The following is an 18,693-nucleotide window of genomic DNA, read 5'->3' as shown; positions in this document are numbered from 1 at the left end:
GAAAGCCAGTTTGAGACAGCAGCTTGAGAAGTTCTGGTTTACTGTGAGCTGCTTGAAGGGAGAAAGCCAGTTTGAAAAAGCAGCTTCGGTGTGTCTGTGTGTTTCCAGAGAGCTGCAGGAAGAAAAGCAAGGTGCTGGAGCTGAAGTCAACCAAGCTGATATATCTTTGCCATCCAACACAAAATATATATATTCTGTGACCTGGTGTGTTACTGTTTTGAAGGTTTGAAGCCTTTTGGGTGTTTGAAGGAACATTTTGAGGGATTATTTAGTGCTGTATTATTTTCGGGATTATCTTTGAAGTAAGCGGTGTTAAGGGATCCAATGTTTATTTAACAGGTTAAGTTGAGTTCATGGAATAAACATTGTTTTGTGTTAAAAACCATGTGTCCATAATTGTAATATCACACCTGGGGAACAAGCCGCGTGCTTCAAAAGCAACAATCCATTAAAGGGAGAGGTTGGTTGAACTCCATGATACATTTTGGGGTTCTGAAAACACCTCGCCCATAACACCGTAGCACCCCAGAAGCCGTGCCAGCGTAGTACCAGCAGAACCTTTGATGGGCCGCAAATTTCGGACTCACCTCAGCCTTGCATTTCCCAAGACTGGCAGGAAAATACATCAGGGTCAAGAGCAACAAGGGCTTTGCCCAGACAAGCGGAAAGAGACCAGACAGTTCGTACTAGGTAATGTAGTCTACGTTAGGAACTTCGGCGAGGGGGCCAAATGGGTTCCAGGCATGGTAGTTCGACAAACAGGACCAATTTCATACCAAATTAGCGTACGTGACCAAGAAATGAAGAGGATCACCTCCAAAACAGGAGGCCAGTCATATGTAAATCCCAGCTGGAGGAGCCGGCTTCGGCTCAGACAGCCCTGGCAGCAGCAGCTTCGAGGGCGTTACCCCAAGGGGGCCCCATGCAGAAAGGAAGGAGGTCGAGGATTCCAACTCTGATATGGAGACCCAGGCATCGGAACTTTCTGAGGGTGAACAGACCGAGGTGCAGCCATCAGTGGTGATCCAACCATGATGCTCAGTGAGGAAGCGGCGTTCGCCGTCTGATCCGGCTCCACGTACGCATGATACGCAGCCGGAGGCGAAAAAGAGCAACCACCTCCTACGCCACCTTCCACGGAAGCGTCTTCGGACTTTGGGAGGAATTGATGTTTATTACCCGCACGAGACCTGCAGGGTTAGACCAATTTGTCTCGTGGAGTACATGCTTCCCCGCTGAGGAGCGGCAGCCCCATCAGCAGAGCAATGGACACTATGCATAACAGCTCGGCCCGAATGAGAGCTGAGACCTTGTGTACATCGTGTAAATGGTTACTTCAATAATAAATAACCAGTTTCTTTGCACAGAGTAGTCACAATAAACAAGTTGTCCTTTTTCAGTAGAGAAAAAAACCTTTGATAAATGACATGATAGAATTAAATTTCTGCCATGCTCGTTTCTGTATTTTGTTGAGTGAAATCAAACACCTATCTCCCACCCCTAATCAGGCTATTGTTTCAGATGGTGTCATTTTCACTCACATTTTATATTCAAAGAGTTGCATATTTTGGATGTTGATTGCATTCGGGTGTCATTTTGCAGGAAGTTGAAATAATAGGAGTGCAGAATTATATTTAAAGATTAAATCCATTTAGGGACACTAAAATAAGGTCAGAATCATTGAATAATATAAATCTGATGTGGTGTGGAACCTGGTTTGCTAGTGTCACACGGGAGGGTTTAAACTAGTATGGCAGGGGGGTGGGCACGGGAGCAATAGGTCAGAAGGTGAGAGCATTGAGGGAGAACTAGGGAATAGGGACAGTGTGGCTCTGAGGCAGAGCAGACGGGGAGAAGTTGCTGAACACAGCGGGTCTGGTGGCCTGAAGTGCATATGTTTTAATGCAAGGAGCATTACGGGTAAGGCAGATGAACTTAGAGCTTGGATTACTACTTGGAACTATGATGTTGTTGCCATTACAGAGACCTGGTTGAGGGAAGGGCAGGATTGGCAGCTAAACGTTCCAGGATTTAGATGTTTCAGGCGGGATAGAGGGGGATGTAAAAGGGGAGGCGGAGTTGCGCTACTTGTTCGGGAGAGTATCACAGCTATACAGCGAGAAGACACCTCAGAGGGCAGTGAGGCTATATGGGTAGAGATCAGGAATAAGAAGGGTGCAGTCACAATGTTGGGGGTATACTACAGGCCTCCCAACAGCCAGCGGGAGATAGAGGAGCAGATAGGTAGACAGATTTTGGAAAAGAGTAAAAACAACAGGGTTGTGGTGATGGGAGACTTCAACTTCCCCAATATTGACTGGGACTCACTTAGTGCCAGGGGCTTAGACGGGGCAGAGTTTGTAAGGAGCATCCAGGAGGGCTTCTTAAAACAATATGTAAACAGTCCAACTAGGGAAGGGGCGGTACTGGACCTGGTATTGGGGAATGAGCCCGGCCAGGTGGTAGATGTTTCAGTAGGGGAGCATTTCGGTAACAGTGACCACAATTCAGTAAGTTTTAAAGTACTGGTGGACAAGGATAAGAGTGGTCCGAGGATGAATGTGCTAAATTGGGGGAAGGCTAATTATAACAATATTAGGCGGGAACTGAAGAACATAGATTGGGGGCGGATGTTTGAGGGCAAATCAACATCTGACATGTGGGAAGCTTTCAAGTGTCAGTTGAAAGGAATACAGGACAGGCATGTTCCTGTGAGGTAGAAAGATAAATACGGCAATTTTCGGGAACCTTGGATGACGAGTGATATTGTAGGCCTCGTCAAAAAGAAAAAGGAGGCATTTGTCAGGGCTAAAAGGCTGGGAACAGACGAAGCCTGTGTGGCATATAAGGAAAGTAGGAAGGAACTTAAGCAAGGAGTCAGGAGGGCTAGAAGGGGTCATGAAAAGTCATTGGCAAATAGGGTTAAGGAAAATCCCAAGGCTTTTTATACGTACATAAAAAGCAAGAGGGTAGCCAGGGAAAGGGTTGGCCCACTGAAGGATAGGAAAGGGAATCTATGTGTGGAGCCAGAGGAAATGGGTGGGGTACTAAATGAATACTTTGCATCAGTATTCACCAAAGAGAAGGAATTGGTAGATGTTGAGTCTGGAGAAGGGGGTGTAGATAGCCTGGGTCACATTGTGATCCAAAAAGACGAGGTGTTGGGTGTCTTAAAAAATATTAAGGTAGATAAGTCCCCAGGGCCGGATGGGATCTACCCCAGAATACTGAAGGAGGCTGGAGAGGAAATTGCTGAGGCCTTGACAGAAATCTTTGGATCCTCGCTGTCTTCAGGGGATGTCCCGGAGGACTGGAGAATAGCCAATGTTGTTCCTCTGTTTAAGAAGGGTGGCAGGGATAATCCCGGGAACTACAGGCCGGTGAGCCTTACTTCAGTGGTAGGGAAATTACTGGAGAGAATTCTTCGAGACAGGATCTACTCCCATTTGGAAGCAAATGGACGTATTAGTGAGAGGCAGCACGGTTTTGTGAAGGGGAGGTCGTGTCTCACTAACTTGATAGAGTTTTTCGAGGAGGTCACTAAGATGATTGATGCAGGTAGGGCAGTAGATGTTGTCTATATGGACTTCAGTAAGGCCTTTGACAAGGTCCCTCATGGTAGACTAGTACAAAAGGTGAAGTCACACGGGATCAGGGGTGAACTGGCAAGGTGGATACAGAACTGGCTAGGCCATAGAAGGCAGAGGGTAGCAATGGAGGGATGCTTTTCTAATTGGAGGGCTGTGACCAGTGGTGTTCCACAGGGATCAGTGCTGGGACCTTTGCTCTTTGTAGTATATATAAATGATTTGGAGGAAAATGTAACTGGTCTGATTAGTAAGTTTGCAGACGACACAAAGGTTGGTGGAATTGCGGATAGCGATGAGAACTGTCTGAGGATACAGCAGGATTTAGATTGTCTGGAGACTTGGGCGGAGAGATGGCAGATGGAGTTTAACCTGGACAAATGTGAGGTAATGCATTTTGGAAGGGCTAATGCAGGTAGGGAATATACAGTGAATGGTAGAACCCTCAAGAGTATTGAAAGTCAAAGAGATCTAGGAGTACAGGTCCACAGATCACTGAAAGGGGCTACACAGGTGGAGAAGGTAGTCAAGAAGGCATACGGCATGCTTGCCTTCATTGGCCGGGGCATTGAGTATAAGAATTGGCAAGTCATGTTGCAGCTGTATAGAACCTTAGTTAGGCCACACTTGGAGTATAGTGTTCAATTCTGGTCGCCACACTACCAGAAGGATGTGGAGGCTTTAGAGAGGGTGCAGAAGAGATTTACCAGAATGTTGTCTGGTATGGAGGGCATAAGCTATGAGGAGCGATTGAATAAACTCGGTTTGTTCTCACTGGAACGAAGGAGGTTGAGGGGCGACCTGATAGAGGTATACAAAATTATGAGGGGCATAGACAGAGTGGATAGTCAGAGGCTTTTCCCCAGGGTAGAGGGGTCAATTACTAGGGGGCATAGGTTTAAGGTGAGAGGGGCAAAGTTTAGAGTAGATGTACGAGGCAAGTTTTTTACGCAGAGGGTAGTGGGTGCCTGGAAGTCACTACCGGAGGAGGTAGTGGAGGCAGGGACGATAGGGACATTTAAGGGGCATCTTGACAAATATATGAATAGGATGGGAATAGAAGGATACGGACCCAGGAAGTGTAGAAGATTGTAGTTTAGTCGGGCAGTATGGTCGGCACGGGCTTGGAGGGCCGAAGGGCCTGTTCCTGTGCTGTACATTTCTTTGTTCTTTGTTTTGTTCTTTGTTCTGGTACCATTACTTTTCTTATCGTCAGCATTGAAAGTTTTAAGGCTGCAGTTCATGTGCAGTTCCTCTCATAGAAAACACAAAACTAGGAGACTCATGTCTGGTGAATGGGAAATGGCTTGTTTGCAGAATAGATTCAATCTGGCAGTAACAGCATTTGAGGTTATTGGGGTGGATGACATTGACAGACTGAAACCAACCATTTCTGCTTTAGTCTGAGTAATTTCCATATTTGGTGATATTTTAAATGGAACAGTTTATTCTCTGAAACTCCAGTTAGGAGTGCACTGTTGTAAAGTCTTGAAAAAATAATTTAACTATGTTCTCAAAATGTGAAAATGACAGAGTTGAACGATCTCTAACCTGCTTATTAAACATTGAAACATAGAGAAAATGAGCAGGAGTAGGCCATTCGGCTCTTCGAGCCTGCTCCGACATTCATTATGATCATGGCTGATCATCCAACTCGGCCCTGGAAGGGCCCCCACACTCCACACCAGCCAGTCTGGCCATTGTCCGGATCCGATAGCTGACGGTCGTGCCTCTCTGTGTCCTACCTCCTCTCTCTCCCTCTCTACAGCCACGATGTCGGTTTCACGATTTTTAAAAGCACAAGTGAACCGCACTGCCGGGAACTCGGCTCATCGGAAGCGCAGAATCGCGGAGGCCCCGGAGAATACATGTGGTCTCAGCGGTCGGGAACCCTGCGTGGCGGCTGTGAACTGTGTCCAGCGCAGCCACACTCGGCCGGGATCCATGCCGCTTCCATGAGGGCTTGGGGTCTAGTGGGGTGTGGCCAGGGCTGGCCTGTGGGATTGAGGATGGCGAGTCAGGTCCGCGCAAGGCCGGCATCATGTTTTACGGTGGGACCGCTGCTGGTTGTCAGCCGTGCACAAGCGCAGCGAGTGACCTGGCCATTCTCCGGCCGTTTTCAGTGCGGGAGCCGGGAGTTTCACCCGGCGCCCCTGCTAGCCCCTCCCTGGAATCGGTGAGGAGCCGGCGCTGATTTTTCCATCGTAAACCTCCCGCGGATTCTCCGCTTGAGCCGGCACAGCCGTTGAAATGGAGAATCCAGCCCCAGATTTCTGCTAAGGGAAATTAAATAAGACACATTTATGGAGCAGCAGACAGAAAGGAAGGTGAAGAGATCATGACCAGCAAATGAACCATGCAACGCTGCTCCGACGCCGGGCTGCCGATTCTGGCCTACGGCGCCGGTGTAGTCGTCAACACTCTGCCACTAAAACGGAGAATCTCGCCCCTCGTTCTCGCTGCAGGGGTTTGACTGCATCTCAACTAAACTGAAGCCATAGGAACCTGTAACTGCAATCAATAAGCCACTGTGAATTTGTCCTCACAAATCTCTAATCTCCACTTCTTTACTAGACCAAAAAGGAATCTCAGGCCAACAACATTTCAAGATTTCATTTTGAGAGAAGCAAGTGTGACAGTGAATTGTTGGACTTTTAAGACCTAATCACTTTTTCATGAGTGTGACTGAGTGAGTCGCTGCTGCAAATACATTTTGGGTGTTGAGTAATAAACACTTATTGTTTTTTCAAACTTACAAGAAACTTGTCTATGTTCTAAACAGTCACTGCACTCAGGAGGTTAAAACACTTTCTTTAAAAATGCATCTGTCTTTGATCAGTCAAGAGGTGGTAAATTAGAGAACCATTCTCCCATCTCTCCCTGTCCGTAACAAAGTAAATACAATATTTTGGTATTTTGAAATAAAAATAAAATATTAAGGTATATAGCTAGAAGTGCCAAGGGAGGTGGGATTGCCACTGTTGGAATATAGGGAAGATGTAGAATTTCCCAAAGCAAACTCCCGAGCTAACTTACAAACTTACAGAACTGAGTTATGAAGAAAGACCAGGGGCTGGATTCTCCGTTCGCCGACGCCGAAATCGCGTTCGGCAACAGGCCAGAGAATCCAAAGTCCCGACAGAATCAGGGGCGGCGCTTTCTCGATGTTCGCCCTCCGAGTACGCCGCGCCACATATCCACGGCCTGAGGCCATTGCCTGAGGCCATTGCCTGAGGCCAGCCCCCCACCCCGATGCTCTGCCCCCAACTGGCCGAGTTCTCGACGGCGTGCGTCTCTCATGGTCTCACCATTCGGGAACTCAGCGTGGCGGCTGCGGACTCAGTCCAGCGCCACCACAGTCGGAGGAGGGCCGGTCCACGGGTAGGGGGGACATTATTCGGGGCTGGGGGCACTGTGGTGGGGCAGTCCGGGGGGCGCGAGCTGGCCAAATTGGGGGGTCTATTTTGTGGGCCGGGTCCACGAATGGCATCCACGATGAAGCACGGCGCAGCCGCTGCAGGCCTCTGCTGAGCGCATGCGAGGGCACGGACCCAGCAATTCTCCAGGACGTATCAGCAGCTAGAGCCGGGTGCTCTACGCTGCCTTCCTGCTAGCCCCCAGCAAAACGGGGAATTGGTGGCCGTTTTGGGCCAGTTCTGTTCCCACGCCGGCGTGGGGACATAGTCTCCAAATCGGAGAATCCAGCCCCAGGTACGAACTGATCTAGCCTGAGATTTACTCTCTGGAGAAAGAGCAAAGAATTGATAGAGATTTAGGGCAGGATTCTCAGTTCAGCAACACCGGAATTGCAAAACACAATTGGGCAGAGAATCGAGCAGCATCTGAAAATCGAGACTGGTGCCAGCCACCCAACAGAACGCGATCCTCCAGTAATTGACAGTGTCAGGAACAGCCGAGTGTGCCAGGATGTCATGCATGCTGCTGGGAATTGGGCGCAGACGTGCATGATGTGCAGCGTGGTCACGCACCAATTGCACGTTCAGCGAGTGGAACCATTTTCAGTTCATGAAGGGCAACCCCTCATTCAGCATCCCCTTCGGTCCCCCCTGGACCTTGGGCATCCCAGTGATGGCGGCGAATCCGTCTTCCCGGGAAACTGGGTGGGCTCGGTCCATATCCAGGATGTATTGTGCCACCCAGTAACGACGTTCATCGCCGCGCACCAGCATAGCGTGCAAACTGTACTTCCTTACTGTTAGCATTTCCTTAACGGGCCTGGCTCTGGAGTCTTCGGCTTCCCACAATGCTCTGCCTCCACCAGGCGGAATTGACGATAATGCGGTTAACTTGTGGTATTTAAAATCGGGATAACCGTAACCTCTGCCAGAAGAGACGAGTGCCAGGGTTAGAGGCCCAATTGTGCCAGGCACCGACGGGGTTGTGGTGAGGAGGGTAAAGTGTAAGGGGGAACAGCCGGGGGTGGGGATGGGAAGGGTGGGGACATGTGGGGGCAGGGACTGCAGTACACACCAGGGCCACTGTGTAGCCTGTTGGACCTGGGTGGGCATGGGCCGCCAAGGTGACCGTCGCCCTGAAAGGGGTCCTTCCAGGCACTGAGTGGGGACCTAGCTGGGATCTCCCAGCCCTCCGTACACAGGTGCTTCTGCGACGTAACGGTGGCTCTATATGCCCAGATGGCACAATACAGTCACCTGGATATGGACCAACCCCACCCAGTTGCCCGGACAGCGGGATTCGCCGCCATTGTTGGGATACCCAAGGTCCAGGGGGTGATTGAAAGGGACGCATGTCCCCCGACGAGAACCGCCGCATGTGGGGCTGCTCTTCGTGAACTGAATAGGGTTCCACTCGCTGAACGTGCAGTTGGTGTGTGACTACTGTCTGCACATAAAACCATAAGACATAGGAGCAGAATTAGGCCATTCGGACCATCAAGTCTGCTCCGCCATTGAAACATGGCTGATATTTTTCTCATCACCATTCTCCTGCCTTCTCCCCACAGTCCCTTTTCCCCTTATTAATCAAGAACATCACGCACGTCTGCACCAGATTCCCAGGCAGCGTGCATGACACCTTCATCCTGGCACACTCGATTGTTCCTGCCACTTCTGAGGCGCTCCCCCGGGTGAGGGGTTGGCTCCTGGTGACAGGGGCCATTCCGCTGCGGTCATGGCTTATGATACCTATTCAGAGGCCACAGACCAATGGAGAGAACTGCTACAACGACGTCCATGCTGTCACCAAGACCGTGATCGAGCGGTGCATTGGCGTTCCGAAGATGCAGTTGAGGTGCCTAGACCACTCTGGGCTGTAGAACACCCGGGATTCAGTCCCGGAATCAGTCCTTCGGGCGCGTACAACGGCCATGCTATGCCAGAAAAGCAGCTCACCGTAGTGCAGTGTGACCGCTGAAAGTCTGGAGACCTCACTCCCGGGATCTACCGGCTTGCATCGCCTCTCGAAATCCAACGCCATCTCGCAAGACGTTGTGATGTGAATCCCACCATTGTGGGCGGGACCACTTCCTGGCAAATCTGCATTTTAGAGCTAGTCAGTTAGCCTCACTCTAATGTGCAGATTCCCAAGGTACTTGAGGCTTTGGGATTCATCCCCTTCACCTCAGAGACCTCGGACGAACGCTGTTCAGTGCTGGTCCCCACGGACAGGGACCAGACAGAATGGCACTTGTGGGGGTCCCCAGGGGATTGGAGGCCCCCAGGTGCATGTCCTTTGGGCCCTGGCACTGTTGGTGCCAGCTTGACACCCTGGCAGTGCCACCTGGGTGCCAGCTTGGCACTGCCATGGTACCCAGCTGGCATTTTCTGAACATGCGCAATTGGGTTGGGGGTGTTGGGAGGCTGCGTTAGCGGCTGGATACCCTCCCATAGTGCATTCGGGCACTATGTGCAGGGTAGGTGGATTGGCCACCTTAAATTGCCCCTTAATTGGAAAAAAATGAATTGGGTACTCTAAATGTATATTAAAAAAAAGCGGTATGCATGGTTTCAAGTTGTGAAATAACAACAAAAATGTAAGTTTCACTTTCTCATAATGGAATGTAGGAGCAGAAAATAAAGGCAAAAGTTTAAAAAAACAGTAGCTGAATTACAATAATGAAAAGGGAATCAGGACTATTAAGTGCAGAATGACAGCAATGCGATCAATGACTAGTTTAAAAGTACATGCTAGAGAGCCCAATGGTATTTTTTTGCTTAAAATGATACTGATTATGTATTTCTTACTGTTTTGCTCTGATTCTGGTAAAACAAATAACTATCAAAGTTTTAGGGAGTAATTCTGTGAGGCTCCATTTGGTGCAAAAACTTGCCAGCAGTGAACATGGATCAGGGCGACATTACAGCCTTATCTCTGCTCCAAGTTTGCCATTCGGCAAATGGTATCTGTATCTGGAAGCATCGTGTGATAAGTAAAGTTTGCACTGGGCGGGAGCCTCACAAAATTATCCAATTAAAGTAGATCTTAAATATTTGGCAACCAATATTAAAAAGAATAATCCAAAGATAATTACTTTTTAACTTTTTATAAACAAGATAAAAATGAAGCAATGCTTTTGTAGACATTTATAAATATTTTGTATTGATAGCTGTGACTTGGTGCATATGTGAGTCTAGTTCAGTAGGAATATCACTACAATATATAGTAAACTTAAGATACCTAACATCATCGTCACAAAGTAGAACAAAAGAACAAAGAAAATTACAGCAGAGGAACAGGCCCTTCGGCCCTCCCAGCCTGCGCCGATCCAGATCCTTTATCTAAACCTGTCGGCTATTTTCCAAGGATCTACTTCCCTCTGTTCCCCGCCCGTTCATATGTCTGTCTAGATGCATTTTAAATGATGCTATCGTGCCCGCCTCTACCACCTCCTCCGGCAAAGCGTTCCAGGCACCCACCACCCTCTGCGAAAAAACTTTTCACGCACAAAATGTAATGTAATTGTACTTACCTATCAGCAAGAGAAATAGAGGTGCAAACAATTTCTTCATTTTACTATCAATAAAGACTGTGACAGTAACAGATTACAGTAATTCCTCACAGCAATCTCAACTGAAAATGCACATTCAAGTTAAACAGACAAGTGTGGGTGGTAAGACGATAGATTAGCAAATACGCTACCGCACAAAAGGTTTTGCATATCTTTTTCCTGTGTAGATTCAACAATTTGAAAGCCACAATAGCGTGAGACTGATGTTAAAGGATGTGGTGTTAGTCACATGAACTCCATAATCTGTCCGCAACAGATGGAGTCTCATCAAGTAACATAAAATACAGTTTGTAACATAGAGTATCGTTCTGAGAAAAATCAGCTGCACTCTAAAGCCTTTCAGCCTTAATTGGAAACAAATGTCAATCATTAAAGGTTCATTTCAGTTTTATCCAAAAGAATTGGTCACGTATGTAACTGTGACGTTTGAAACTATATCAGAAAGTAGTGCAAAAACACAGCAGACCCATCTGATATGATACAATAAAATCTCCACATGAAACATTAGCCAGCTGCTTCTATTTTCAGATCAATGAGTTGTTGTAAACTTCTGGACCACTGGGATCTTGTGGGGGAGAAGCATTACTGGTTAAGGAGAATATTATAGCCGTACTGCAGGAGGATACCTCAGAGGATTCAATGAGGCAATCTGGGTAGAGCTCAGGAACAGGAAGGGGGTAATCACAACGTTGGGCGTTTATTACAGGCCCCACAACTGCCAGCGAGACATAGAGGAGCAGATAGGCAGAGAGATTTTGGATAGGTGCAAAAGTAACAGGGTTGTTGTGGTAGGGGATTTTAATTTCACCTATACTAACTGGGACTCACTTAGTGCTCAGGGTTTGGATGGGGCAGGGTTTGTAAGGTGTATCCAGGAAGCCTTCTTGATGCAATATGTAAATAATCCAACTCGGGAAGCGGCAGTACTGGACCTGGTATTGGGGAATGAGCCTGGACAGGTGGTTGAGATTTCATTAGGGGAACATTTTGGGAGTAGTGGTTAGCACAGTTGCTTCACAGCTCCAGGTTCCCAGGTTCGATTCCCGGCTTGGGTCACTGTCTGTGTGGAGTTCGCAGTTCTCCCCGTGTATGCGTGGGTTTCCTCCGGGTTCTCCGGTTTCCTCCCACAGTCCAAAGATGTGCAGGTTAGGTGGATTGGCAATTCTAAATTGCCCTCAGTGTCCAAAAAGGTTGGGTGGGGTTACGGGGATAAAGGGGATAGGGTGGAGGCGTGGGGCTTAAGTAGGGTGCTCTTTCCAAAGGTCGGTGCAGACTCGATGGGCTGACTGGCCTCCTTCTGCACTGTAAATTCTATGATCTATGATCACTCCCGTTTGCATCAATGGCTCCGAAGTGGAGATGGTCGGTAGCTTTAAGTTCCTGGCGGTCACCATCACCAACAGTCTGTCCTGGTCCACTCACATTGATGCAACAGTCGAAAAAGCCCAACAACATCTCTACTTCCTACGGAAGCTAAAGATATTCAGCATGTCTGCATCGCCTCTCAAACTTCTACAGATGTGCCAAAGAGAGCATCCTATCCGGCTGCATCACAGCTTGGTATGGCAACTGCTCTGTCCAAGATCGCAAGAAATTGCAGAGTGTGGTGAACTCAGCCCAATGCATCATACAAGCTTGCCACCTCACAATGATTCTGCATACACATCCCGCTGCCTCAGGAAGGCAGACAGCATTATCAGAGACCCCTCCCACCCAAGCATTGCCTTCTTCCAGACCTTTCCATCAGGCAGAAGGTACAGAAGTCTGAAAACCCGCACATCCAGACATAGGAACAGCTTCTTCCCCACAGCTACAAGACTCCTCCACGACTCCCCCTCGGACTGATCAGTTCCCTGGAAGAACACTACTTATGGGGCCCTATGCTGCTCTTGCTCATGTATTTGCTTTGTTTTGCCCCTTGTTCCGCACTGTAACCAATCACTGTTTGTCGATGTACCATTTGTCAATGTACTCTGTTGATTATTCTCTTTGTCTACTATGTACGTACTGTGTACGTTCCCTCGGCCGCAGAAAAATACTTTTCACTGTACTTCGGTACATGTGACAATAAATCAAAACAAAATCAAATCAAATAAATTAGAAAGACAGAGGTTGAGGGGTGTAGAAGTCAGGTATTTCGAATACAACTAGTATAGGTAAAAGATAGCTGTTTCAGCATAAATATTAGGCCCCAGTTTTAAATACCCATTTGTACAGCATAATTCACTTTTACTGAGGTCCGTTGTTCTGGCAAATGCATATTTTCAGAGTCAGTGTGACATTAAAACAGCACAGTTGCAAGATAATTTGACACTGCTTGTGCTAATTATCAAGGACAGGGACTGAATACCACAGCAACATGAAGACACCATTGTTCACAATGTAGATAACAGCTGGGTCAGAAAAGTTAATGTTGCACATTGAAGATGGACGGCTTGCCATCAAATCAAATGTGTTTGAGTCTAACCCAAACCAATTAGGATTATATTGGGGTGTGATTAGATGACTTAAGACAGATATGAAAGTGTATAGCTGAAAAGTTTCCGCCCGCCATTTTAGTGTTGTCTTTCTGTTAGTTGGTGTTGTCTTTGGTGTGTTGTCTTTTGTGTTGTCTGTCCTTAATTTCTGTCTTTGATTCTGTCAGAGATGTCTTTTGGGGGTTCTGTCAGTCTGTGTCAGTGATGTAATGCACTTTTGACTTTGAGTTTGAGTTTAGCTGAAGATTAGCTCTCTCTCTCTCTTTTCATGTTTCATTGTCAGACTTTGACCGTTTAAAAGTTACTTTCGGACTTCCGGGTGCGGTGATGACCAGCTAAGCCGCACGTTTCGGCAGCTCCCGTTGGAACGGACTTTTGGGCTCTTGATAAGAGCCCCAACGGCAATTTTAAACGGCCAAAATCACTGTGCGGTGAAATAGAAGGGAATCCCCCCGGACGTTGATGGACAAAGGAGAGGATAGTGGCAGGATTGCAGTGGATCCTTCGGAGCAGCGGCAAGGAAGGGAAGCTCGAAGCAAGATGGTGTCGGAAGGTGGCCGTTCGATATGGGGCCCGGAGCAACAAGAGTTCCTGCGGCACTGTGTGGAAGAGCTGAAGAAGGAGGTGTTGGCCCCGATGCTACAAGCGATTGAAGGGCTAAAGGAGGCGCAGAGGACCCAGGAGCTGGAGCTTCGGGTCGTGAAGGCAAAGGCTGCTGAAAATGAAGATGAAATTCAGGGCCTGGTGGTGAAGACAGAGATGCACGAGGCGCAGCACAAGAGGTGTGTGGAGAGGTTGGAAGCCCTGGAGAATAATTTGAGGAGGAAGAATCTAAGTGTCTTAGGTCTTCCCGAGGGCACAGAGGGGGCGAACGTCGGGGCATATGTGAGCACGATGCTTCACTCGCTAATGGGAGCGGAGGCCCCGACGGGCCCTTTGGAGGTGGAGGGAGCTTATCGAGTTATGGCGCGAAGACCAAGGGCAGGAGAAATACCTCGAGCCATAGTGGTGAGGTTTCACCGCTATAATGACAGAGAGATGGTCCTAAGATGGGCGAAGAAAACTCGGAGCTGCAGGTGGAAGAACGCGGTGATCCGCGTATACCAGGATTGAAGTGCGGAGGTGGCGAGAAGGAGGGCAAGTTTCAATCGGGCTAAGGCGGTGCTTCATAAAAAGGTGAAATTTGGAATGCTGCAACCGGCGAGACTGTGGGTCACAAACCAAGGGAAACACCACTACTTTGAGACGGCAGAAGAGGCGTGGACATTCATAGTGGACGAGAAGCTGGAATAGTCTGGCGAGAGAAAGAGCTTCTGGGGCAAAGTGGTGGGGTGACTATGTGGGACGAGGAAGGGGGGGGGATGATTTTTCAATTGTTAACTCTTTAATCCTGTAAATGTTCTCTCTTCCCCTCGTTTGGGGGGGGGGGGGGGAGTATGAGGAACTGTGGGCGCCGGTGGGTAGGAAAGCGGGGCTGAGTGGGAAACGCGAGCTTCGTTCCCGCGCTATGGTAATTAAGGCGGGAACAGGGACGCAGGAAGGTGGGGGCCTCGCACAGTGAGAGGCCGAGGGCAAACGGGGAAGCCGAGGTCAGCCAGTGTTCGCTGACTTCTGGGAGCAACATGGGGGGTGTAATTACGCTAGAGGGGGATCTAGCGGACGGGGGGGGGGGGGGTGGAGGGAGCTAACTGGGTTGCTGCTGATAAGGGGAAGGGGGAGCTGTTATGGGGCGGGGTGGTCGAGGCGGGAGGGCACCGTCGGTGGGATATACGGGCACGTGGGAACCGGGAGAGGAGCTGGGGTAAAAAAGGGGATGGCTAGTCGACAAGGGGGGGCGGTAAAGAGCCCCCCAGTCCGGTTGATCACGTGGAACGTGAGAGGGCTGAATGGGCCGATTAAAAGGGTGCGGGTACTCGCACACCTAAAGAAATTAAAGGCAGATGTGGTTATGTTGCAGGAGACGCACCTGAAATTGACAGATCAGGTCAGACTACGTAAAGGATGGGTGGGACAGGTGTTTCATTTGGGTTTGGATGAGAAGAATAGGGGGGTGGCTATTTTAGTGGGGAAACGGGTACTGTTTGAGGTAAAGACCATAGCGGCGGACAGTGGGGGTAGATACGTGATGGTGAGTGGCAAATTGCAAGGGGAGGCGGTGGTTCTGGTGAACGTATACGCCCCGAACTGGGATGATGCAAACTTCATGAGGCGTATGTTGGGGCGTATCCCAGACCTGGAGGCGGGAAAGTTGGTAATGGGGGAAGATTTTAATACAGTGCTTGATCCAGGGCTGGACCGGTCGAGGTCCAGGACCGGGAGGAGGCCAGCAGCGGCCAAGGTGCTTAAGGACTTCATGGAGCAGATGGGAGGAGTAGATCCTTGGAGATTTATCAGACCTAGGAGTAAGGAGTTCTCATTCTTCTCCCATGTTCACAAGGTATATTCACGGATAGACTTTTTTGTCCTGGGAAGGGCACTGATTCCGAAGGTGAAAGGGACGGAGTACACGGCCATAGCCATCTCGGACCATGCTCCACACTGGGTAGATCTGGAGGTAGGAGAGGAAAAGGAACAGCACCCACTCTGGAGAATGGATATGGGCCTGTTGGCGGATGAGGGGATATGTCTAAGGGTGAGGGGGTGTATCGAAAGGTACTTGGAGCTTAATGACAATGGAGAGGTTCAGGTGGGAGTGGTCTGGGAGGCATTGAAGGTGGTGGTCAGAGGGGAACTGATATCCATAAGGGCACATAAAGGGAAGCAAGAGAGTAAAGAAAAGGAGCGATTGCTGAGAGAACTTCTGAGGGTGGACAGGCAATATGCAGAGGCACCGGAGGAGGGACTGCACAGGGAAAGACAAAGGTTACATGTGGAATTTGACCTGCTGACCACGGGTAAGGCAGAGGCACAGTGGAGGAGGGCACAGGGAGTGCAGTATGAGTATGGAGAGAAGGCGAGTCTACTGGCCCAACAATTGAGGAAGAGGGGAGCGGCGAGGGAGATAGGTGGGATGAGGAGGGAGAGATGGAACGGGGAGCGGAGAGAGTGAATGGGGTGTTTAAGACATTCTATGAGAGGTTGTATAAGGCTCAGCCCCCAGAAGGGAACGAGGGAATGATACATTTCCTGGATCAGCTGGAATTCCCGAAGGTGGAGGAACAGGAGAGGGCGGGACTGGGAGCACAGATGGATGTGGAGGAGGTGGTAAAGGGGATTGGGAGCATGCAGGCGGGGAAGGCCCCCGGGACCGGATGGGTTCCCGGTGGAATTTTATAGGAAATATATAGACCTACTGGCCCCACTCGTGACGAGAACCTTTAATGAGGCCAGGGAAAGGGGGAAGTTGCCCCCGACTATGTCGGAGGCGACAATATCGTTACTTTTGAAGAAGGATAAAGACCCGCTGCAGTGTGGGTCCTATAGGCCCATTTCCCTTTTGAATGTAGATGCTAAGCTCCTGGCCAAGGTAATGGCGACGAGGATAGAGGATTGTGTCCCAGGGGTGGTCCATGAGGATCAAACTGGGTACGTTAAGGGGAGACAGCTAAACACGAACATACGGAGGCTGCTAGGGGTGATGATGATGCCCCCACCAGAGGGGGAGGCGGAGATAGTGGTGGCGATGGATGACGAGAAAGCATTTGACAGGGTCGAGTGGGACTACCTGTGGGAAGTGTTGAGGAGATTTGGTTTCGGTGAAGGGTTCATTGGATGGGTACAGCTGCTATATAGGGCCCCGGTGGCAAGTGTGATCACGAACAGGCAGAGGTCTGACTACTTCCGTCTTTATAGAGGGACGAGGCAGGGGTGTCCCCTGTCTCCGTTACTGTTTGCATTGGTAATTGAGCCCCTGGCCATAGCACTGAGGGGCTCCAGGAAGTGGAGGGGAGTACTCAGGGGAGGAGAAGAACACCGGGTATCATTGTATGCAGATGATTTACTGTTGTATGTTGCGGACCCGGTGGAGGGGATGCCTGAGATAATGCAGACGCTCGGGGAGTTTGGGGAATTCTCGGGGTACAAATTGAACATGGGGAAGAGTGAGTTGTTTGTGGTACATCCGGGGGAGCAGAGCAGGGGAATAGAAGATTTGCCACTGAGGAGGGTAACAAGGGATTTCCGGTACTTGGGGATCCAGATAGCCAGGAGTTGGGGAACCTTACATAGGCTTAATTTAACACGATTGGTGGAACAGATGGAGGAGGATTTTAAGAGATGGGACATGGTGCCCCTGTCACTGGTGGGGAGGGTGCAGGCGGTCAAAATGGTAGTCCTCCCGAGATTCCTTTTTGTGTTTCAACGGTGATGGTCACGAAGGCTTTTTTCAAGAAGATCGAGAAAAGCGTCATGAGTTTTGTGTGGGCTGGGAAGACCCCGAGAGTGAGGAGGGGGTTCTTGCAGCATAGCAGGGAGAGGGGAGGACTGGCACTACCGAGCTTAAGTGAGTACTATTGGGCCGCCAATATTTCAATGGTGTGTAAGTGGATGGGAGAAGGGGAGGGAGCGGCGTGGAAGAGATTGGAAATGGCGTCCTGCAAAGGAACCAGCCTACAAGCACTGGTGACGGCACCGCTGCCGTTCTCCCCGAAGAAATACACCACAAGTCCAGTGGTGGTGGCAACACTGAAAATTTGGGGGCAGTGGAGACGGCATAGGGGAATGACGGGAGCCTCGGTGCGGTCCCCGATAAGAAATAATCATAGGTTTGTCCCGGGGAGAATAGATGGGGGATTTGGAGCATGGCAGAGAGCTGGGATTGTGCAACTGAGAGATCTGTTCCTGGACGGGACGTTTGCGAGTCTGGGAGCGCTGACGGAAAAATATGGGTTGCCCCAAGGGAATGAATTTCGATACATGCAACTGAGGGCTTTTGCGAGGCAACAGGTGAGGGAATTCCCGCAGCTCCCGCGCAGGAGATTCAGGATAGAGTGATTTCAGGTACATGGGTGGGGGATGGTAGGGTGTCAGATATATACAGGGAAATGAGAGATGAGGGGGAGAACATGGTGGATGAGCTGAAGGGAAAATGGGAGGAAGAGCTGGGGGAAGAGATTGAAGAGGGGCTGTGGGCAGATGCCCAACGTAGGGTAAACTCTTCGTCCTCGTGCGCCAGGCTTAGCCTGATACAATTTAAGGTTTTGCACAGGGCACATATGACCGGAGCAAGGCTCAGTAAATTTTTCGGGGTAGAGGATAGGTGTGGGAGATGCTCGAGAAGCCCAGCAAACCACACCCACATGTTTTGGTCATGCCCGGCACTGCAGGGGTTCTGGGTGGGGGTGGCGAAGGTGCTTTCAAAGGTGGTGGGGGTCCGGGTCGAGCCAGGCTGGGGGCTGGCTATATTCGGGGTTGCAGAAGAGCCGGGAGTGCAGGAGACGAGAGAGGCTGATGTTTTGGCCTTTGCGTCCCTAGTAGCCCGGCGAAGGATACTGCTTATGTGGAAGGAAGCCAAGCCTCCGGGCGTGGAGACCTGGATAAACGACATGGCAGGGTTTATAAAACTGGAACGGATAAAGTTTGCACTAAGGGGTTCGGCTCAGGGGTTCACCAGGCGGTGGCAGCCGTTCATTGACTACCTCGCAGAACGATAAAGGAAATGGGAAGGTAACAGCAGCAACCGGTGGGGGGAGGGGGGGGGGAG

The 18,693-nt window shown here is 49.7% G+C and overlaps 1 protein-coding gene across 1 annotated transcript in view; it reads right to left on the bottom strand.

The window, feature by feature from the left end:
* LOC140387050 (integrin alpha-E-like) overlaps positions 1–10,679 on the bottom strand; it is a 434,586-nt gene extending 423,907 nt beyond the window's left edge. Inside the window, exon 1 of the mRNA XM_072470061.1 lies at positions 10,537–10,679. Within this exon, the coding sequence (XP_072326162.1) occupies positions 10,537–10,576 (40 nt within the window). The 5' untranslated portion in view covers positions 10,577–10,679. The remainder of the gene's footprint in view (positions 1–10,536) is intronic.
* Between the last annotated feature and the right edge of the window lie 8,014 nt (positions 10,680–18,693).

The sequence above is a fragment of the Scyliorhinus torazame genome, chromosome 12 (assembly GCF_047496885.1).
Source record: "Scyliorhinus torazame isolate Kashiwa2021f chromosome 12, sScyTor2.1, whole genome shotgun sequence".
Taxonomy (NCBI): domain Eukaryota; kingdom Metazoa; phylum Chordata; class Chondrichthyes; order Carcharhiniformes; family Scyliorhinidae; genus Scyliorhinus; species Scyliorhinus torazame.
This window is presented reverse-complemented; position numbering and strand designations above follow the sequence as displayed.